A 24310-nucleotide genomic window follows, 5' to 3' on the forward strand; every position below is an offset into this window, starting at 1 on the left:
GTGTGGACAAAAGCCTTGCTGATAAGGACCAACATCCAAGGAAAGGGATGCAAAGCAAGAAGAGTAAAGGTGAAGAGCCAGAGAGGAAGCCACAACTTAAGAGACTATGGTGGTCATCTATTGGGAGACATTAAGCAGCAGCAGTAGTAGTGAGGCAGAGGCGAACCTAGGGAAGGCCCTTGGTGCCTTGGGAGGGGCTGCTCCAACTAAGCATCCCAAAAGAGTTTAATATATTATTACACTGGCACTCACAGCCAGTTTGGACTGGCAAAAATCACAGATTGCAATGCCACATGTCTGTTGACAGAAACAGCTAGAGCTCTAGGCCATAATCCAGCAGAGCTGAACATAAGTGAATCTTCAGTCCGTTGGCAGCATCAAAAACAACGTGAGTGCTATGCTTCCCATTTGAAAGATTAATTAAAAGCTGGAGGTCCACTGAATGCCCACTGGGATGGGAAACTTACGAACATTCTTGATGGTAAGGAACATGCTGACTGTTTACCTATCCTCATCTCTGAAAACAGTGTCACACACCTGCTTCAGCTTGCTAAGATTGCCAGCAATACAGGCCTGAATGAAGCCAAGGCTGTGGTTGCAGCTCTTGAAGAGTGGGGTTTTACTAAGCAAGGTGTCAGCCTTTCATCTGACACCACATCTTCAAATACAGGCAAAACTGCAGGTGCCTGCATTCAATTGTAACAGAAGCTGGGAAAGGAGATGCTCTACTTTGCCTGCAGAAACCACATCCATGAAGAAATCATCCAGGCTTAAGCTGAGCAGCTATTACTCCTATACTGAGGGGGGCCCAGGAGCTTGTGCCATGTCAAATTTCAGGGTCACTGAGGAGGCAGTAAATATGAATCAGTTTTGAAGAGACTTTACACACATGATGTTCTCTTGAATAGGAACACATTTCCACCCTAGGAGGTAAAAAACAATACCACACTGATTTTTCACCTCTATCACTCAGGACCACCCTAATGCAGTCAAGAAAGCTCTTGGACAGTCCACGCACCTGTCGAACATGCTGAGAGACGAGGAAGAAGTCGTACCAATATGGCCGTGTGATGGTGTGATCCACGATGGCCCCAGGGGGTGGATTCTCCAGTCCACGGTCACTCTGGGGGAAGACAGACCCAGTATATGAGGAGTGCCATGTCCACAGGGGGTCACGTGTCAAACAAAAAAAAAGACAGAAAACAGTTTGAAGCATAAGGGTTGTTTTGTGCATTTTTTTAACAAGCTTTTCAATCACACTCTCATGTCCTAAGGGGGTCCTGCACAACTGTATGAAACAGAGAAGTCAAAACAGTATTATTTGGAGGGGAAAAAAAATTGCGGTACAAGACCTCCCTTGGATATGGCACCCCTCACATCACTTATACACTCATCTCTGTCTATCTACCTACCTATTTATCTGACCCATTCACTTGTTATACTCTTCTCTCATTGCATATCTATCCACCTATCTATCTCTCTATCTATAGCTGCCTTTACCTGACCAAGCATGAAGAATGCATGTTGGAATCTTTAGAAATGAACAAGATCCCTCCATAGTAAGCAGTGGCAATGAACAAACTCCCTTTATACTAACCAGTGCCATAAAGATTCTTGTGCTGATGCGCTTCTGCACCACCACCAGGGACAGCTTGGGTTCATAACTATCAAAGTGTTGAAATATGGAGGCCAGCTGTGGGACTTCATGATCCTCCACCAGCTTAAGTGCTCCATCGCCCACACCATCACGGAACACGAAAATGGAGCGAGGGAGGGAATGGTGCAACTGATGGGGAAACATAATGCAAAAATCAACACTCAGGCTCGAATTCTCATTGGGTACAGAAGCTCCCTAACACCTCTTCCCTAGTTATTTGTTTCTGGATATGGCTGGTTAATATCATTTTGTATGTATGACTCTATCGGAAACGTTTATGCAAAGCTACAGAATGTGGGGAATGTTTTGGGCGTCTCAGATAAATCCAGGATTCCAGGGGCTTGAATGGTGAGCGAATGGAAGGATGGCCCATTGGATTGGGCAAATTTGGGCTGTCTGGACACTGATACTCCTCACCCTGCCCTAGAGTGGGAAAGGAGGTCTGGATGATGATGATGTTATTTATAGAGTAAGGCAATACTGGAAATATTTATGTAACAAAGGAGAGGACAGTAATGTGTAAAAAACAAAATTGCTTAGGAAAAGGTGTTTGGGAGCTTTCTCAACCGACATGACTAGGCTCTTGGTACCAGAGATGTCCCAGCCATGAAAGGGTTAATGGCAATATACTTGTTTTACCCACACTTGGCCCAGAGTTTCGTCCTTTAACAGCTTACTTCACTGGCAGAAAAATACAATGCTATGGCTCTGCATCCTTTCCAGGGCACTTCTTCATGACTAGCATCATATCCTGTTAACCTACTGTTATAACTCAGCATTCAAGATGGAGAAATGTCAATTTTAGGGCAAACTGGTGTAAAAAGAGTACAGGATTCTCATTAGGACACATAGCGCGTCCTTGAATAAAAGACCTGGAGAGGGGACTAAGTTTACACTTGAAGAGCTGAGAGGAAAGATGGGACTGGAATGTATTGGTGCTGTGATGAGGAGGGGTGTAATGAGATGGTTTGGGCATGTGGAGAGGACGGAGGATGACGACTTGGTGGAGAAAGTGAGGAATGTGAACACTGGGGGTGGGGATGCGAGAAGCAGACCAAAAAATACCTGGGACAAGGTCATATGAGTGTGACCTCTGGGACAAGGGACTGAACAGGAGGGCTACATGAGATCAAGCAGCAAGGAGAGCCACCATTAGATGACCAAGGCCAACAAATGTAAGTATGTTGGAGCCCATGTAAACAAACAAATGAATCATCCCAACACTAATTTCTACCTCGGAGATGGGATGCGGCAGGAACCAGAAACAAAGTCCTGTATTTTATTCAGTTAAGAAAGCTTCCTAACACCTTTACCTATGTGATTTATTTTACTTATTGCACCTTACTGTCCTCCTGTGTTATATAAATCCTTCAACATCACCATATTCTGCATTAATAACATCCATCCATCCAACCATTATCCAATCTGATGTAGCCCCTTGAGAAGTGTAGGAGCCCAGGGCTAGGCAAGTTGGTCCTGACATTTAAGATGAGAGAAATGGGCAATAACCAGCCACATCCAATAACAAACAGCTAAAGAAGAGGTGCTACAAAGACCCACCTGAGAAGAATACAGACCAAAGAGACTGAAGGCACTAAAACCACATAATCATATACAGTACACACCATCGTAAAATTTGAAATCCTGGCTCCATCATACAAAATCATCTGCCTGTTTTTATTTTTTTGTTGCTGGTTACTGGTGTATTTTAAAATGTATTGTAGTACAATATGGAGGCTCCCAAACACCTCTTGCTTAGTGATTTATTTTTGGATATGACTGGTTGGCATTCACTTGTATGTTATTTATGCAGAGTATGGCAATGTTTGAAGGATTTATGTATAACATGGAACAGGGCTGTAAGGTGTAATAAACAAAATAAATCACTTAGGAAATGGTGTCATGGAGCTTCCTCAACCAACAAATAAAGGGATACATTAAAGAATTTTTGGCATGGTGATCAATCCATCCATCCATCATCCAATCCTATGTTCCCCCATAAGAAGCGTAGGAGCCCTTGGCTAGGCAAGTTGGTCCTGACATTTTAGATGAGAGTGACCAGCCTCACTCATCCCTGAGTGGCATTACATAAGCAATAAACCCCAACCATCCCTTGGATATAAACCTTCACCGGCTCAATCCGACTGAAGCGCCTTAATTACCCACTAAACCACCAGGTGCCATAATTTGGTTATATGGTTACCATCCAGCGTAGTAAATGGTTTCCTGGTGTACAGGAAACCATTCGGCTTGTCACTCAGTGTAGTCACCCACAGGCAGAAATAACAGGAAAGAATGAAGGAAAGAAAGACAAAAGAGGGAGTGTAAAGTCACCAGTAGGCAGAAGGATGGGAAAAAAAAAAAAAAAACAGAAATGGCAGCTCACCCGATGATAGTTTCTTAACGCCTCGAGAAGTGAGATTTTAAGGCCATGAACCACTTCATCTGCCTTGTGCTGGAAGGTCACACGGGAATACCACCTGATCGGAAATTTAAAAAATAATAACAAAAGTAAAAAACAAAGTCAGTCATCAATAGATGCTTAGAAATCCAGAAACTGTGTATACAGGAAAAAGGCTCTTATTGTCCTTGGTTAAGGAAGCTCCCTAATGCCTCTCCCTAACCAATTTATTATTTGATAGTCATTCTTTTTCAAAGGCTCCAAGATGCTTGCATGCATTGGCCTTGGTCACCTAATGGTTACTCTCCACGCTGCTCGGTTTCTGGCCTTATTCAGTCCCTTATCCCCAAGGCCACATTCAATGACCTCGTCCCAGGTCTTTTTCGGTCTACCTCTGGCAACCCTATCCCCAACATTAACACCTCTCACTTTCTGCACCCAATTATCATCCCCCATCCTCTCCACAAGCCCAAACCATCTCAATCTGCCTCTCCTCATCACAACACCAATACACTCCAGTCCCATCCTACCCCTCAACTCTTTCATCGTAAACCTAGCCCCCCAAGCCATGCACTCAGGGACGCACTGCACACGCACCTAATCAGTGTCATTTCTGTACGTTTGAGCCTGCAAATATCCTCTTCCTTTACTGTCCACGTCTCACTACCATACAGCATTACACTCCTAACATATGGTGCATAAAAAAGATCCATTAGCACGGAGGGACAGCCCTTACAATGTCAGAAGAGGTAACAGCTCCCTGAACTTCTTCCAACCACTCCTCACTCCAGCCCCACTTCTAGCACAACATGTCTCCCAAATAACAAAACTCATCTGCACACTCAAGACACTCACCAGCAAGTTCAATCGTTTCATGCCAAACAATCTGCAGCTGCTCCCCCCTGACACAACACAAACACAAAATCAGCATTATCTTGCAATCTACTTCTGATACCACTACATCTCTTACTTGATATAACTGGCAAATATTGTTTTGTATGTTACTTATGCAGAGTATGGTGATATTGGAAGGATTTATGTAACACAGAATAGGAAAGCAAGATTTAATAAGTAAAATAAATTGCTTAGAAAGATGTGTTAAGGAGCTTCCTTAGCTGAAGTGAATATGGGCCTAATAGGTAATATTACTCATACATACACCATGATAGAAAAAGTAGAATAAAATAAATTGGTTCGTTGAGAGAGAGAGAGAGAGAGAGAGAGAGACAGACAGACAGACAGACAGTCAGACAAAGCACCACATTAAATTCATAAGCATTACAAAAGAGTATGATCACTTGTACATGTTAAAATGAACACTACTGCATTCAACCCCTTCAATCACAAAGGCCTTCCCTCAACAGAATAGAGAAACCTGCTGGTTGCTAGTCAAAATGAAATCACCAAAAATCATCCTCACCATTATACTGACATTTAATCATCATCATCATCATTATCCTGAAATTTAATCATCATCATCATCCATCCACCCATCATCCAAACCTACGTTACCCCATGAGGAGTGTAGGAGCCCAGGGATTGGCAAGTTGGTCCTGACATTTAAGATGAGAGTGAATCATCATCATCATCCTGAAATTTAATCATCACCATCATCATCATCAATATCCCGATATTCAATTATCACCATCATCATTATCCTGATGCTTAACGATCATTATCAAACTCTTGACCTTTTTTCCCACCTACCGATGGGGTGAGGTAGGATCCAGAAACTACAGAAAGCATGAAAAGGGGAGAAGCATCAATTGCACACCCAGTAAAATGTCCCACATAATCATCCAAATATCACTCAGGTCTTAAAAATCCTGGTTTCCCTTCACAAGCCTCAGAAGTCAGTGAAGAGGTAACAGTACACATCAAATGAAACTAAACACACTTTACAGCATCATCATCATCATCAGGACCTCCTTTCCCACCCGAGGGCAGGGTGAGGAGTAGCAATGTCCAGACAGTCCAAAATTGCCCAATCCAATGGGCCACGCTTCCATTCACTCATCATTCAGGCCCCTGGAATCCTGGCTCTATCGGATACGCCAAAAACATTCACCATGTTCTGTAGCTTCACATATCATATCCGACAGAGTCAATCCAGACAGTGCCACGTTAAAAAGAGGTGCCAAAAATCCCCGATCATGCACATCTCCTCACAAAATTCATCCAGCCAGCTTGATCTCCTGTCAGTTCCCTAGCCTCACCGACTTCCAAACCTCTCTTCCTCACACATTCATCCACCATATCTCTCCACCTTCTCCTTGGCCTACCTCGTCTCCTCCCTCCTTCGAATTCGCTCAGATACACCTTCTTCACCACTCTATCGTTATCCATTCTCTCCACATGACCATGCCATCTCAGTACGCTCTTTTCAATTCTGGTGTCCACCGACTTCCTCACTCCGCATCTTTCACAAATCACATTATTTTGTATCCTATCCACCCTCTGTACTCCACATACATTCCTCAGCAGTCCCATCTCCACTGCTCTTACTCCTGACTTTTCATTTTCATGCCACACCATAGTCTCACATCCATATGTTAAAGTTGGCACTTGTGCAGCTGCAACACTCAAGCCTCTGTTTCTTATCAAGGCCTTCATTGCACCAGCTACTTTTCTTCCTTGTGTCACTCTACTTTCAACTTCTTTTGCACATTTTCCTCTCTTTTCTATCACTGTACCCAGGTATTTGAACTCTCTCACCAATTCCAGTCTCTCTCCATTCACTGTTACATTGCACTGGGAGTCACCTTCTCTCTCAATAACCATCACTTTACTCTTTTCTACATTTACTGTCAAGAAACGACGCTTACAGACATCAGCAAAACTCTGCACTAGCCTACCAAGTTCTTGTCCGGTACTTGCAAGCAGTACTGCATCATCAGCATACAACAAATTTGAGATATTCCATCCATCACCATTCATTACCAATGCCATCCCTCTCTCCATTACTCGTGTTTTCACTTCTCTCATCACCCCATCCATATATACATTGAACAACCATGGGGACATCACACAACCTTGTCACACACCCACACCGATTGTGAACCATTCACTTAGATGCCCATTACCCCTGACATGCTTCATAACCATCATAAAAACTCTTGACGGCACCTAACAGCTTACCCTCTACAACATCTATCTATCTATAGCCCGACGCCCTAATCCCGCAAAGGGTGGCCGCAGACAAAACGCCTCCAAGTCACTCTGTCACCCACCATTTGACTCCCCTCCCCCCAACTCACCCCCCCCTCCCTCATATACCTCTCAACTCCATCCCTCCACCTCATCCTCGGTCTACCCCTCCCTCTCCCTCCCTCCACCTCACCTACATACACCCTCTTAGTTAGTCTTTCTACAACATACATGTGCAAATCTTTCCACAATCCTTCTCTGTCCACTTTGTCATATGCTTTTTCCAGATCCATGAATGCCATAAATACCTTATGGTCCTTCTCACAAGCCTTCTCTACTATCTGTCTCACTGCAAATATCTGGTCCACACATCCTCTACCACTCCTAAAGCCACCCTGTTCATCGCTCACTAGGAATTCTGCTATCTCTCTTACTTTCTCTATCATAATTCTTCCATATACCTTCCCTACCACACTCAGTAAGCTTATGCCACGATAATTCTTGCACTCACTTCATTCACCTTTATTTTTGTACAGGGGTACAATCACAGCCTTTTTCCACTCTGCAGGCACAGTTTCACTCATCCATGCCTTCTTACATATCTCCAACAAGCACTTCATTCCATTCTCTCCACTACATTTAAGCATCTCTGCATACACCTCATCAACCCCAGCTGCTTTCCCGTTTTTCAGCCGCTTCACAACACACTTCACCTGTGTGAGTGTCACGTCTCCTGGCACTGCATTCCTTCTCTGCACACCCCCAAAACCAATCATGTTTACAGCTGCTCTGCTCTCTCTATCCCCATTCATCAGGCTTTCAAAATATTCTTTCCATCTGGTCCTTACTTCATCTCCATGGGTTAATAGTCTACCACCTGCATCCTTCACACCATCCCATTTCTTACCGCTTTCACTTCTACATTGCCGCACCTCTTTCCAGAATAACTTTCTATTTTCAGAGTAGTTTGCATTCATTTTCTTCCTAGATCCTCATTTACCTCCTTCTTTTTCCTCTTCACTAGTCTCTTTACGTGCTTCTTGCTCTCAACACATTCAGTTCTTATTTCAACTGAACCCCTATCCTGTAACCACTTTAGCCACTTCTTCTTCTTTTCCTCCACCGCTCTCATTACCTCCTCATCCCACCATGCCGTACCTTTCTTCTCTTGCCACACCACACACCGCTTTAGCATTCTTAATTAAGCAATCCCTTTGTGCATTCCACAGTCTGTCCAGATCCATTTCATTCCAATTCAGTCATTCTAACTCGTCCTCTACCTTGGTCCCGTATTCATCTGCCATTTCTTTGATCCTCAGCTTCTCAACTTTCAGTCTTTCTCCCTGACTGCTTCTCTCTCTCCTGATCCATCTCACTCCTTTCAGCTTGATCTTGCATACCACAATCATATGATCTGACAGACCTCCACATCGTCCTCTCACAGCCCTCGTATCAGCAACCATTCCCATCATCGACCTCTCTACGAGCATGTAATCAATCAGGCTTCTTTCAACACGATCCCCGTTCCCTCTATACCATGTATATTTATGTGCATCTCTGTGTTTGAAATAAGAGTTACAAATCCACAACCTCCTCTCCTGACACATATCTTTTAGTCTCTTCCCATTATTATTTTCTCCTGGTACTCCACAGCAACCCATTATGTCATCCTCAGGACCAGTGCCTACTCTTCCATTCATATCCCCCATCACAATCACTTTATAACTCCTGGACATTTCTCCCACTACTTCACCCAGCTCATCCCAAAACCTGTCTTTCTCCCTCTCACTCCTGTCCCCACATGGTGCATATGCTACAATCACTGCCACTTTCACCTTCTCAAACTTGAACTTGACATACATGCATCTCGAGTTAACACATTTGTAGTCTCTCATTCCACTCTGCCACACCTCATTCATCAACAAAGCAACTCCTTCCTTGCATCTTCCTCGCCCATTCATTCCCGATCTTACAAATTTCACACCCTCCCACTCCTCCACTTCACACCCTTTCATCTTCGTTTCACACAATGCCATCACAGCATATCTCACACTCTTGAACACATTCACCACTTCCACTCTCTTGCTCTCCTCATTCACACCTCTCACATACCACATGGCCACGCAAGTCTGCCCATTTGGTTGGGGCCCTGGGCAGGTATTGGGCCCTCCGAGGCTCTCTGAAATGACTGCCATGATTAAGTGATTTTGGATGGGGGAATGTGGGGGACACTTAACCCTGCCAGAAACCCCGGTTATATGGTTACCACCCAGCGTAGTAAATGGTTTCCCGGGTACAGGAAACCACTTGGCTTGTCACTCAGTGTAGAGATCATATGGCACCTCTACAGTGAGTGAGTGGATGATGGGCGCATACTTAAGATAATACATTCATTAAAAAACTATATAAATAAAATCATCATCATCATCCAAATATCCTTTCCCATCCTAAGGTAGGATGAGGTAGGGTACAGAAAGCCAGAAAAAACTGATAGAACAAGATAATATTCTGTCTACCCACATTAAATTAACTCACCATTCAAGCCTCAGAATCTCGTATCATTCATAAAGGCTCCAACATGCCTGCATACGTTGGCCGTGGTCACCTAATGGCAGCTATCCACACTGCTTTTTTTTTTTTTTTTTTTTTTTTTTTTTTTTTAAATGTGCTTGACTCTGGGCATAGGCTTCGCAGCCTGGCCCCATAGCCCAGTAGTCCTCCTACATACCATACACCTCTATATGTCACCACTTCGGCACTAACACCCACCGTCCATACTGAATACTTGCTAGGGCTGTCTCATACAGGACTGGTGTATTGGTATTAGCGGGGGTATTTTTACAACATGGCTTGATCTCTGGCAGCCTCCCTATTCAGTTCCTTATCCCTGAGGTCACACTCAATAACCTCATCCCAGATCTCTTCCAGTCTCCCTTTCGTAATCTCACCCCTGACACTCACACCTCTCACCTTGCGCACTCAACTCTCATCCTCAATCATCCTCCATCCTCTCAGAATAAACAAAACATGAAATTCCACTAAAGAAAGCTGGAGATGTACAGTACAGGAAACCTTACCATAAGAGGGTAACAATACAGAACAAAGTAACATAATGCAGTACCTGGTAAGTGTCTGGTTGCTTGATGCTACAAACCCAACAACAGAGTCTCCACGTGTTTTGGGATCATGGTATATGTCAACACCACAAACCTGTAATTATCCTGCTTTTAGTGTGTGAGGATAATACACCTCTAAGCACTTCACATGATGACTATTTTATTCTTGCTGTCTCCAGATTATTTTACTCACTTTAATACAGCACAAGAGAGCAGGGATAGCATTTAAAAAAAAAAACATCTATGTATTATTAATCAATTATGAGGCTATAAAAGCAAATAAGATATGCATTTTGAACTGCCCCTAACCAGCACACACAAGCATGAAGGTAGTACTGGGACACACGAGCCTGAGGACACATGCCTGTAATGCCACATGCTTTGTATCATTTATAAGACTCCAACTTACTTGCGTGCCTCGGCATTGGTCACCTACTGGCGGCTCTACACGCTGCACAACCTCTGGCAGCCTCCCTATTCAGTCCCTTATCGCTGAGATTACATTCTACGACTTTGTCCCAGGACTTTTTCAGTTTGTCTCTCGCAACCCTACCCCAACATTCACGCTTTTCACCTTCCACACTCAACTGTTTCTCAGCATGCCCAAATCATTTCAATTTACCTCTCCTCAATACAACTGAGGAAAAAGGTGGATATGATGGTAAGGAAGAATTCAAGACATCTATCCAAAAAGGAGAGATCTAAAGATATCAGGAGGTGCATATGACAGTAAGGAAGAACTCAAGATGTCTAGTATCCAAACTGGTGAGATGAATCTTTCTTCACTGCACTACATACATACTGATTAACCTATATGCATCCTGGCTCTGGAGGAAGAAGAGCAGTTCCACAGATCCTCAGGTGAGAAACAAGTTATATGCCTACAAAGCTTCCAAATGAGGGAAAAATGTAATTGTTCATGTTGCCAAAAAAGAATATTTTCCCATAACAATACCATGCGCGAATATTTAGGAAGAAGGCTGCGAAACTTCAACTTCATCCACTTTGCAAACATGTGCAATGAAAGCAGGGGAGCTTAGCTTATGAAAACCAAAGTCATGAAGAAAGGTGATGAAACTCTATGGTTTGGGCATGTTGAGAAGATGGAGGATGATAACTGGCAGTGGAAGAAGAGAAGTGTGAATGTGAGAGGCTGACCGAAAAAGACCTGGAATGTCATAGAGTGTGACCTCAGGGTTAAGGGACTGAATAGGAAGACAGCCACAGATCAAGCAGCATGGAAAGCTGCCTTTATAAACAAATCTGGTGAATCCAAAGCAATTGATACTGATGACAATAATCTGTGGCCTAATAAAGTCATTAGTGTTGGTTAATATTATTCATGAGGCTAGTTATGAAAAGTCACTGGTAAGATATGTAGGGGTGATGGCAGGATCTTTCTTACTGTCTGTAGGGATGAAGGCAGGATTTTTGTAACTGTCTGTAGGGATGAAGGAAGGATTTTTGTTACTGCCTGTACGGCAGATGGTAGGATTTTTGTTACCATACTGTCTGTAGGGGTGATGGCAGGATTTTTGTTACTGTCTGTAGGGGTCATGGCAGGATTTTTGTTACTGTCTGTAGGGGTGATGGCAGGATTTTTGTTGCTGTCTGTAGAGGTGATGGAAGGATTTTTGTTGCTGTCTGTAGGGGTGATGGCAGGATTTTTTGTGACAGGATTTATTTACAAGATTCTTTTAACGGGATTATTTTTTTACTGTAAATATAAACGTTGTGAAGGAACGTTGTGGGGTGGATGTGGTTGAGAAAATTAGGAGAAATACACTGAGGTGGTTTGGGCATGTGGAGAGAATGGAGAATGAACAACTGACTAAGAGGGTGTATGTAGGTGAGGTGGAGTGAGTGAGAAGGAGGGGTAGACCAAGGATGAGGTGGAGGGATGGAGTTGAGAGGTATATGAGGGAGGGGGGAGTGAGTTGGGAAGAGGGTAGTCAAATGGTGGGTGACAGAGCGACTTGGAGGCGTTTTGTCTGCGGCCACCCTTTGCGGGATTAGGGCGTCGGGCTATAGATAGATAGATAGATAGATAGATAGAAATATAAACACCCCAACTCACCATAACACCACTGAGGGGAATCTTAATGGACCAAAGTTCCCCTCCCAGCTTGCAGTTGATTTGCAAGACAATCTTCTGGGTGACGGCGCGAAGTTTGTTTTCCTGGCTGATGGTACGAGAGATGATGCACTGGGTGGGGAGGGCCAGCTCAACACAGGCCAGGCGCTTCACGGCTGAATATCGGTCCTCCCGCTGAGTTGGAAAGATGATTACTGCCAGTTGTATCTATGGGGGAAAATAAATGAATAAATAAATAAATACATGTCATCATCATCATCATCATCATCGTCATCATCCAAACCTCCTTTCCCACCCTACCAACATCCAGACAGCCCAAGTTTGCCCAATCCAATGGGCCACACTTCCATTCACACATCATTCAAGCCCCTGGAATCCTCGCTCTATCTGATATGCCAGAAACTTTCACCACGTTCTGTAGCTTCACATAAATATATCCGTTAAGAGTCAATCCGATGCCGTCACATTAAAAAAGGTGCCAAATCCCTGATCATGCACTTCTTCTCACAACATTCATCGAGCCAGCTCAATCTCTTGTAATAATAAATAATAATCATTCCCATTATCACACTTACCTGAGAAGATTATCACTGCCAGTTGTATCTAATTACAGTTGACAGATAATCATCATCATCGTCACCATACTGAATTAGGATGATCACTGCTAGCCTGATCTGATTACATGGAACAGAAATCACTACCAATATTATCATCACACTGAGATGGGAAGATTATCACTGCCAGCTACATCTGATTATAGAGGGTAGAAAATTATCATCATCATCATCATTACCAGCACCAGCAGAAACAGTATCATCATCCTACCCAATTTATCCCAACTAAAGATGAGGTGAGGGAGGGTCCAGAAAACAGGGAAACACAACACAGAACAAGAACTAAAGAACAGCCTGCCTAGTAAAATGGGGAAAGACCATGAAAATGCTGAATATAACTGAAATGATGCTGGAGACGGATGCCTTAACATAGTGGGACTGAATGGTTATACAAAATCTCCCTAAACCTCCTGTCCCTAGAAGGAGGATGATCAAATGAAGGAGAAGGGCAACTACAGCCAGGAGTCCATCAGGTTTACATCCAGACAATCCCATGGCCACCTCATCCATATCAACAACAAACTGGTATAATGCCTCATACTACAGAGCAGGAATTCACCAAATCAAGTTACTCTCCCCATCAACCAACAAAACACAATGAGAATCACGTACCTCAATATACATCACCTTATTCTTATAAACATTTAGCATCAAACCATGCCATAAACACTGATAACATTACCTCTGAACCAGTGTGCAAGGATCCTATTCACTATCGGAGAACATAACATCAGCATATATCATACATGAGAAACTCCTTCATCAATCACCAGTCCCATCCCTATCTACAACTCATGTTTTAGCATCTCCCATAAACTTACATGAAACTTAACTACCCTCTCTAACCCATCTTCACACAGCTTCGCATTGTTCCTTTCACTTATAAAGCCTTCAGCATGCTTCCACGCATTGGCCTTGGTCACCTAATGGCAGCTCTCCACATTGCTCAATCTCTGACAGCCTCCTTATTCAGTTCATCTTGCCACAATACTGTTTGCAATTAATCCACTGAACCCTAGGATGTTTTCTTATTACATTCTTGTCACCTTAAAAAAAAAAAAAAAAAAAAAAAAAAAAAAAAAAATCATTTATGGCATCATAGAGTCGACTTTCTAAATGGAAGGGTTAGATACAGCCTAATCAAACCCCTTCAGTATGAGAGGCCTTTCTGAATATTTGAATTTACCAGGCAGGAAACTTATATTGTGCTGCTGAAGTATTCTGTATTGTATCTTATCACTTATATAGGCTCCAACATACTTGCATGCATTGGCCTTGATCACCTAATGGTGGCCCTCAATGCTGCTTGATCTCTGGTGGCCTTCTTACGCAGTCCTTTATGCCTGAGGTCACTCTATGACCACATCTCAGGTATTTTTCAATCTACCTCCCATAACCCCACCCCTGATATTCACACTTCACCTTCCACACCTACCTGTCATCCTCCATAAACATAACCTCCACTGTACAGTGCAAACCTGTAGCAACAAGTACTATCTTTCTTCTTTTCTTCTTCTTAAAAATAGCCTATAGTTTCTCAACTGTTAACTTTATACAGTAATTCAGACTAGGAAAGACATCACACTGCTAATGGGAATCCAAAACCATTCATTTAGTATTCTAAGCCATTACCTATGTTAAAAATATTAATTTTAGCTTTTGCTGGAAAGTCAGTTTTGATTTCAACAACAAAAATGATGCCAAGTTTCCTGTTAGGTAATCCTCATACTGGGATTGGCCATGACACAGCTGATGTTTTCCATGAACTGGAAGCTAAACAGGGTGCTAAAACCAGCTAAATGCCTCCCAAGAATTGCTAGAAGCTGTTGGGGGAAAAAAATGAGAAGTATAATACGATATGTCACAATGTGAGAGTCACAGCTCAGACTCTGAATTCATGTGCAATCACTCAGAAGAAAGTAATGTTTCCCATCTAAGAGTGATGATTGTGTGGCTATAGTAGGACTCGCCTAAATATGCGGCTGTGGTGTGTCCCGCACCTGTGTACAATGGTGCCACATTTCCCCAATTTGCGATGTGAAACGGAAGCTATTTATGTACAAGGGATCACAAATACGATAAATTCATATGAATAAAACTTACACTTGTGTATTTAGATGGATGAATCAACAGTAATCTTATTATGCATAAAATATTTATACAGTAACACAGAAACATGGCATACATATTGTACAGTGTTGCTAAAAGAAATTGTAGTCACTTTTAATGGTTTTTAGCGTAGTTTTAGGGTGGGTAATAATATCACAGTTATAGATATAAGATAATGAGCCTGAAAAAAGAAGAAATATGCCAATATCCAAAGTAAAAGAAATAATTCATATAATTCTTGTGAGTGGCAACACTGACACACCCAGTCTGGCCTAAGGTAAAGTAAGTACCTCCATAGGCCCAAGCATAGCTTGTACAGGTGTTGCTAGGGAAAAATGCTCACATTTACTGGCTTTTACCGTAATTTTAAGGGCGAGGAATAATCCAAAATGTCTCTTGCAATAAAAGAGAGAGAGAGAGAGAGAGAGAGAGAGAGAGAAGCAGGCAGGAGAGGGGCAAGGTTGAATGCATTGTCGGCATGACGGGGGGTGATGGTGGTGGAGGCATTGTCAGGCTGAGAGAGAGATGGAGGAAGGGGAAAGAGAATGAATGAATGAAAATCAATCATGGTACTGCAATAACGGGTCATCTGTCGCCATATACAAAAAATGATAAATATCACTAAATATAACAAAATCAAATTAACAAATGAAAGCACAATTATAAATAACTTATAAAAGCATCAAAAGTACTCAGGGTGGCTCACAACTCCTGCCAGGAGAGAGAGAGAGAAAGAGACAGAGAGAGAGAGAGAGAGAGAGAGAGATAACAGTATAGAAAACGTGGCAACACTGTACACAGGTGCGGGACACACCACAGCCGCACATTTAGGCGAGTCCTACTATAGTTATGAAGCATGCAGGTTCGTATTCTTGTCAGTTAAGGAAGCTCCCACCTCTTCCTTAGCAACTTATTTTTGGATAAGGCTGGTTAATATCCTCTTGCACATTATTTATGCACAAAATGGTGATATTGAGAGGATTTACGTAACACAGAATAAGACAGTAGGGTTTAGGCAACATAACTCACTTGGGAAAAGGTGTTGGGAAGCTTCCTTAACTGATGAGAATGCAAGCCATAGTCATATCTCACTCTCGTGGCAGTACAGTACCTTCAAGGGACAGTGGCAGCCATTCAATTCCTACCTATACATTTAGAGGTGTGAAATAAAACCAAGAACACTGATGACAGCCCTATAAAGTAAAACTGCGGCTGTCTATGTACCTGGTTGTGGTAGCACTGCCGGAGTGAGGTGACGTATGTTTCTGTTCTGTCATCGGGGAGCAGCACCATCGAAGGCTCACCCACCCTGATGCCCATCCCTTGTGACACCTGCTTCATCATCCCAGCAAACTTCTGGGCACGAGGTTGATCACGAGCAGAGAAGAGGATCAGCCATGTTTTTGGTTTGATATCCACCTGATGATACAAATATACAGTACTGGTATGATATGGTATGTAGTATAAGTAGTGTGGAGTACCGTATAGTAAGGTTTAGCATGAGACAGGACAGCACAGTAAATTATAGTATAAAAATATAGTGCACCACAGCTGAGGATAGTTTCATAGAGCATAACAAGCACAGTATGGTATTAACATAGTAAATATACTTGTACCAGTATTATGGTACTGTAAGAAATGGTACATGATAATATACTACAAAATATTATGTAAGAAAATAATACTGCATACTAAGCTACAGCACCGGCATAATACAGCATCGCAAAGATTAGTACAGAATAGCAGAGTAAAGAACAGTATAGTATAGCAGGTCTGTGAAGGACACCCATGATTTCAAGGGTCAAGTGACAGAACTGGGTTACCCTACTATATAAATACCAAGTCAGTATTGCTGAATTCAGTGAGTCTTAGTTATAAAGCAGGAATATGTCTCCTTGTTTACTAGTCAAATCAGTTCTCCAATGTGACTGCATTTGGCCATCAACTGAACTGAAAGGGGTGAGTGATCTCTTATACAACTTCAATACTAACTCATGGTTTCTAAAATTTCATGAGCCCTAGTTATGAAATACCGTAAGTAAAAGATTCCTTGGTTACTAGTGATAACTCTCAATTCTCCAATCTGACTACACTTGGCCATCAACTGAACTGCAAGGAGTCAGCAATCTATGTCAGGGTATAACAAATCATCATCGTTATCATCCATACCTCTTTTACCATATTAGACTGGGGTTAAGATAGCATCCAGGGAGCCAGAAAAACACAACAGAAAGAGATATTAAACAAAGAATGTCCAATTAAGCAGGCCACACTTCCATTCACTCACCATTATACACTACCAATCATTCACTTACCGGCACAATGACCTTCTCCCTGCATGCTTCCCGTCCCCAATCAGCCATCTGTGAGCCAGCCACATCTCTACTAGCAAAGTGTATGGTCTCAGGAGCGAGCAAACGGCCCTCCACACCCACTGTGTTGTCCTCAAGGTGCAAACCCCAGTCTGCTAGTATCTGCTTTGCTTCGGGATTGCCTACAGAAAAGAATGAATGTATAAACACTTTTTTTTGGGGGGGAAAACTGTTCTTTTCTTCTGAGTTTTAAGATAAAGAAAAACAAATGGTAAAAACAACATTTTTTTAAATGCAATTTATTCTTTTTATTTTGTTTTTTTTGTGACAGAGAGAAATAAATGGTGTAAACAAACTTTTTTTGTTAATACAGTGTGCAGATTTTTGGTTTTAAAGATTCAGAAAAAAACACCCCTCTGACACTGAATACTTCATATGGGATATTCATATTTAGTACTGTACTTCTATTCAACAAGTGGCTTGGTGAAGACTTAGTCCCTCTCCCTATAAAATAACTAATTCAAAGACAAGTGGCCACCCCTTACAGGATTATGGCTATAGACAAACAGATAAACAGACAGACTCAGACAGAGACTCAAATATATGATAAATTATTCAACTTAAAAAACATCAGTAATTTAGTACAAGCTATCTAATTTTTGGAATAACAAATTAGCTAAGGGGATGCTGGTCTGTATTCTCTTTGGTACAGAAGCTCCCTAACACCTTTTCCTAAGAGATTTATTTTGGTTATTGCACCTTTCTGTCCTATTCACTGCTATGAAAATTTTTCAAACGTGTCCATATTCTGCATTAATAACATACAAAAGAATATTAACCAGCTATATCCAAAACTAAACTGCTAAGGAAGAGGTGTTAGGGAGCCTCCTTGTGCAACCAGAATAAAGGCCTTTGTGAACTAGAGGGTTAAGTATAGCCTCTATTAACTCCTCGAAGAGATAATGACAACAATAATAATGATAATGATAAAAATAATAAAAATAAAATAATATCAATAATAAGACTGAGCCTGTGTAGGTTTATATCCAAGGGGTGGTTGGGGTTTATTGCTCACGTACTGTCACTCAGGGATGAGTGAGGCTGGTCACTCTCATCTTAAATGTCAGGACCAACTTGCCTAGCCCCAGGTTCCTACGCTCCTCATTGGACGACACAGAACTGGATGATGGATGGATGGATAATAATAATAAATAATAATAATATCAATAATAATATCAATAATAATAATAATAATAATAATAATAAATAATAATATAATAATAACATCCATCCATCATCCAATCCTACGTTGCCCCATGAGGAGCATAGGAGCCCTGGGTTAGGCAAGTTGGTCCTGACTTATGAGAGTGACAATAATAATAAAAATAAATACTCATACATCAGAGCAGTGAAGGGCTTAATCAACACATAATTTTTCCTATCTCATCAAGTGAATGCACTAAATAAGGCAAACTCACTGTTGACATTGCTGATATATTTCCTAAGAGCCGCCTGCCTGACAGTGGGTGTGATGCGGGTGTGAAAAGCCACATCCTTCATCACACGGAAGTCCGAGCGCATGGTGTCTGTCAGGCCCGTCATATAGCACAGTTCAGGCACCAGTGACAATATCTTCCTCTCCTTCTGTGAGCGTGGAAATGAAAGACAAAGTGAAGGCGACCAACACAGAATTTTCCTCTGCTTCTTGAGTGAGGAAACAAATGGAATGACAGAATGAAGAGGAGACCAAACACAATATTTTCCTCTCTATCTGTGAGCAAGGAAGCAGATGCAGTGACAGAAAGTGGAGGTGGTGGTAACGGGATAGTGATAATGATGATAAGGATATGTAGGAAACATACTGAGTGACAGAGAGTAGAGGTGGTGGTAATGTGATGGTGACGGTGATGATGATGATGATGATAATGGCATATCTGTGTGTGTGTGTCTAACTCTGGGCATTGGCTTATGAGTTAATTCCCTGATGCCCAGCAGTCCTACAAACCATACACCTCCACATGTCACTGTTTCAGCACTAACACCCACCATCTATACTGAATACATGCTAGGGTTGTCTCATACAGGACTGGTTTATTGGTACGGGCAGGAGTGTGTTTATATGACAGCGGTTCTTATGGTAGATCAGCAGTCTCCTTTAACGATATTCAAACTCTTTTTATACTATATCCTGCTCCAGCTGGGATTAAAACCTGCAAAATCACTAAAAATCTCAATGACAACAAACTCTGCATGGCTTCTCACCTCATTTACGTCCTTTTTCTTGAACTTGCTCAACAACAGAGGTTGCTTTGGGTCTTTGATTACTATGCCATAAGCATTCTTGTAGTAATCAATGTATGTGACCTGTGAAAAGAAAAGCAAGGTAAGATGATTAAACCAAACAAGATAAGTTGAAGCTAAACAATATTTCATTGTATACAAATTCTTATAGGCAAAAACAGTGTCCCATGAACCCCCCCAAAATGAAATACAGTAATCACTCTAATATCCGGACGCCCAATAACCGAACATCCCCACTACCCGGACATAATCGTCCTGGGATCCAACATTCCCAAAATGGTCCGAAACCCCCCCCCCCCCAAAAAAGAGATTTTTTTTCCCATCCGTAATTTGAACTTTTACCGCGCGTGGCGCGGGAGAGCATTGTTTTAGCGCGTCATTCCTCCGACGTCCGATAGAGCGCCGCTGCATCCTCCCCACTTTCCGCCTGTCTCTCGCCGCAAGTGCACGTTCGTCGTAATGGCTGCCCACGTGATCACTTTTGTGGTGGTGCCCTACCTGCTGCAGGGCCTCCTGCTGCTCTCGGGCCTCCTCTTAGTGTGTGTGATGATGGCCCCGTCACCTGAGAAAAGGAAGAGAGTGGTGTTGACTCTGGAGAAGAAACGGGAGATATTGGAGAAAGTAGATGCGGGGTGGTCTTCTTCCCGCATTCTCCGCGAGTTTAACCCGGCCCGGTCTACTTTGTTCGATATCAAGAGGTCCTGAGACAAACTCATGCAGTACACGGCTGACTTCTCGTCGAGAAGCAAACGCAACATGGAAAGGAAGGTTATGTTTACCCCCAAGTTTGCAGAAATCGACCGATCCACGTTGATTTGGTATCGACAACAACGTGCTGCTGGTGTGATGGTACGTGGAACGGAGCTGAAGGCTGCTGCTGAGAAGTTCGCCAGGCTTCACGACGCCCTAGACTTCAAGGCATCCGAGGGTTGGCTCTTCGCGTTCAAGTTGCAGCATGGCCTTACCAACCGTAAAGCACATGGCAAAGCATTGGACGCTAATGAGGATGGAGTTGACGAGTTTCGGCACAAGGTGAAGGGCTTGATCGACAGGGAGGGCCTAACTCTCGGTCAAGTCTACAACGCTGACGAAATTGGCCTATTCTATTGCTCGCTGCCAACGAACACTCTAGCCGAGGAGACGGAGAAGCGTGTACCTGGCCGCAAGCTTTCCAAGGAACGGATATCTGCTTTGTGTTGTGCCAGTGCTAACGGCATGCACCGGCTTAAGCCCGTTGTTGTTGGCCGCACAAAGCAGCCTCGGTGCCTTCGTGGGGTGATGGATGTCCTTCCTGTCGTCTGGTACCATTCTTTGAAGGCATGGTTCACAGCTGTGATCTTCAAAGACTGGTTTCACCGTCACTTCGTCAAGGAGGTCATCCATTACCAGACGAAGACACTGGGAATCCCGCACGACCAGGTAAAGGCCCTCCTTCTTCTCGACAATGCACCTGCCCACCCGTCCGACAAGGACTTGGTTGCTGAAAATGGCCGTATTAGGTGCATGTCTCTGCCACCTAATACGACTGCTCTCATCCAACCAATGGACCAAGGAGTGATCGTGGCAACAAAGCACCTATACCGTCGGAAGTTCCTGGACGAGGTGATGGTTGTTCTCGAGGACGAGGACGAGCGCAGGGAGGGACGAGACACACGAGGCAAGCGGACTTTGGAAAACCTTCGCTGCTACAACATCAAGTCTGTGCTGTACAACTGGGCTAGTGCATGGAAGGAAGTCCCTGTGAAGACTCTGGAAAATGGTTGGTCTTGTCTGCTTCTCGGAACGAATGTGGAGTACGATTTTCTAGGCTTTGATGTGGATGACTTCCATGCACGGCTACGTACACATGGCGACGATGTTGATGTGGACGATGTTCGTGAGTGGTTGGACGACGACGAGGGCGATCCTGGGTATCAGACGTTGTCTGATATCGAGATCGCGTCTTCGGTTGCAGGTGTCAGTACCAAACTTGAAGATTCCGACGCTGCAGGCGACGATGATGCGGACTCCTCTCAGCAGGACAGTACTCCAGCCATCCCCAAGCTGAGCGCACTCCGGGAGCACCTAGAGTTCGTCCTAGACTACCTGGAACACCCGGACTGCGACAGGGAGATAGGGCCCTTGGGACTCGTGGAGGAAGTGCGTGCTTTCAGGGAGCGCATCATCAATCGTCAGAATCGTCAGTCATTGCGTCAATCAACCACTGACAGTTTTTTCAGGCCTGTGACCCCCGCTGTGCCCAGCCCTGGCTCCACTCCGTTGCCTCCCCAAGACAAGCCCTCATGCTCCGAGCCACAGCCCAGCACATCAGCCACGGTGGAGTCACCGCTCGACGTGAGTTTGCGGCTGTCTTCAGAGTTGTCTGCAGTAGGTACGCCATCACCACGACCCAGCGATGCACCCCTAGGTCGCCTGCCAGTGATACTCTCAGACTCTGACAGTGAATAAACAGCAAGAACTTCTCCACTAGACCACACGGGAATTTAGAGTGTTGTGCAGTGAAAAAAACAGTGTGTTGTGCTAAGGATTTAAAGCTGTGAGAGAAAAGACTTAATAGAAACAAAATTTAATGTAAATAGACTTGTTTGTTTTGGCTTTGGAAAATTATATGAATGGGAAAAGTTAAAGTGCAACACTTAGTAAGTTACAATGGAGCATTATTTAGACAAAAGTGCACACTGTGAAGAGAACAGACTTGTGTGTGTTATTGACTAAGTTCAGAGCAAGACTTCAGGAACAGTGTACTGCAAGTGCTTCAGGAAATCGTTCTTACTGTCAGAGTCCGAGAGGAGGCGGTTATTCATCGAGGGAGGTGGCCAGGGACTTGCTGTAAGTAGCCAGAATGTTTCATACTGTACTTTTTTCCATACTATACTTACCTCATTTCACTCTTTAATGTCCTTTATTGGTGTGAATAGGGTGTTAGGAGCTATGCATGTGCAGTAGGAATGTGTTTTTCTGAGTTAGGCTAGGTTAGGGTCCATAAGTACCAGAATGTTTATTAATGTATGAACATACTTCTAAACCCTCATTTTATGTTTCTTTTGCATTTATTTCAGTCATTTATGTGCCTTATTGGTGTGATCTGGGTCTTAAATAGGTGCTATGCAGGTCCAGAGGGAGTTGTATAGGTGTTTCTCTGAGTTAGGGTCCATAAGTACAAGTCCATAAGCTGGGGCCCAATATCCAGACAAAACCAATATTCGGACCTACCTATGGCTCTATTACGTCGGATATTGGAGTGATTACTGTACAATAACACAAAATCTCCTGTAATTTAGTATTTTATCAATCACAATAAGAGAGAGAGAGAAGCTACCAACAGTAAACCTGGTGTGTGACTTGGAAGATGGGCACTATGATGGCAAAGGACAGGGTGACATGGAGGCAATTTGTCTGTGGCCACCCTTTCTGGGATTAATGCACCTGGCTATCAAGAGAGGAAGAGAAACTTACAACTCTATTACCCACCTCTTCTTTGTAATTTGAGAAGGACAATATTACCCACACTTCTCCTTTGTAGCTAGAGAAGTGTATTACTCACCTCTTCTTTGTGGTTAGTGAAGGATATTACTCACCTCTTCTTTGTGGTTAGTGAAGGATATTACTCACCTCTTCTTTGTGGTTAGTGAAGGATATTACCCACCTCTTCTCCTTTGTGGTTAGTGAAGGATATTACCCACCTCTTCTCCTTTGTGGTTAGTGAAGGTTGATGTGGCGTTCTGCTCAAACAGGATATCATCGATGCGGTAGGTGCGGTTGTTGTATCGGGTTAGCACAATACACCCAACCAATGCGTCTACAGCCATCTTTTTGAAGTTGTGGGGATGCATTTGGCACAGGTCTGCACTTTGGGGGAAGTGATGAGTTAGTAGTAGTAGTAGTAGTAGTAGTAGTAGTAGTAGCAGCAGTAGTAGTAGTAGTGGAAGTAGTAATAGTAGCTGCAATCCCAGATGAGTTACTAGTAGTAGCTGCAATCCCAGGATCATCTGTACGTGAACCCAACAGACATAAGTTTTAAAGCTGCCCTGATGCAGTTCACCATTTTTCTTTTGGGGGATAGGGAAGAAGGTGAGGAACATGTATAACTAGTAAAGCCACTTGACTACATCAGTGCCATCACATAAACGCATCCCTCTCCAGCACCAATGAGGAGTTAAAGGAGTGAGATGAAGAGGCATGATGATGATCAGGATAATAATAATAATAAAATAATAATAATAATAATAATAATAATAATAATAATAACAACAACAACTAATAATAATAATCATACTGTTCAGTCATTCGTAACATTTACAAAGGCTCAAACATTCTTGCATGTGTCAGCCTTGGTCACCTGATGGCAGCTCTCAATGCTACTTGATCTCTGGCTGTCTCTCTGTTCAGTCCCTGAGGTGATAATAATACTACCAGATAATTTTATTAATCACTTGAGATATCTTTCAGACTGGCAGGATTAGATATGGCCCTCACTGACCAATTCCCAGTTGGAGCTCCTCCCTAAACCAAATAAAATAAGCTGGTGGTACAGCAAGAGGCTGATGAGGAGATTGTG

At 43.0% G+C, this 24310-nt stretch overlaps 1 protein-coding gene across 1 annotated transcript in view; it reads right to left on the reverse strand.

Annotated features, from left to right (window-relative positions):
• The window catches only part of AGO3 (Argonaute 3), a 43017-nt gene that overhangs the window by 6209 nt on the left and 12498 nt on the right, over window positions 1–24310 (reverse strand). The window contains exons 8-17 of the mRNA XM_080269772.1: window positions 23436–23601; window positions 19719–19815; window positions 18930–19103; window positions 17455–17633; window positions 16364–16558; window positions 12399–12623; window positions 10327–10415; window positions 4044–4137; window positions 1598–1786; window positions 1019–1123 (exon numbers count right to left, since the gene is read on the reverse strand). Coding sequence (XP_080125898.1) covers window positions 1019–1123; window positions 1598–1786; window positions 4044–4137; window positions 10327–10415; window positions 12399–12623; window positions 16364–16558; window positions 17455–17633; window positions 18930–19103; window positions 19719–19815; window positions 23436–23601 — 1513 coding nt within the window. The remainder of the gene's footprint in view (window positions 1–1018; window positions 1124–1597; window positions 1787–4043; window positions 4138–10326; window positions 10416–12398; window positions 12624–16363; window positions 16559–17454; window positions 17634–18929; window positions 19104–19718; window positions 19816–23435; window positions 23602–24310) is intronic.

This window comes from Coenobita brevimanus, chromosome 37, assembly GCF_032717465.1.
Source record: "Coenobita brevimanus isolate Jiangsu-jjx chromosome 37, ASM3271746v2, whole genome shotgun sequence".
Taxonomy (NCBI): Eukaryota; Metazoa; Arthropoda; class Malacostraca; order Decapoda; family Coenobitidae; genus Coenobita; species Coenobita brevimanus.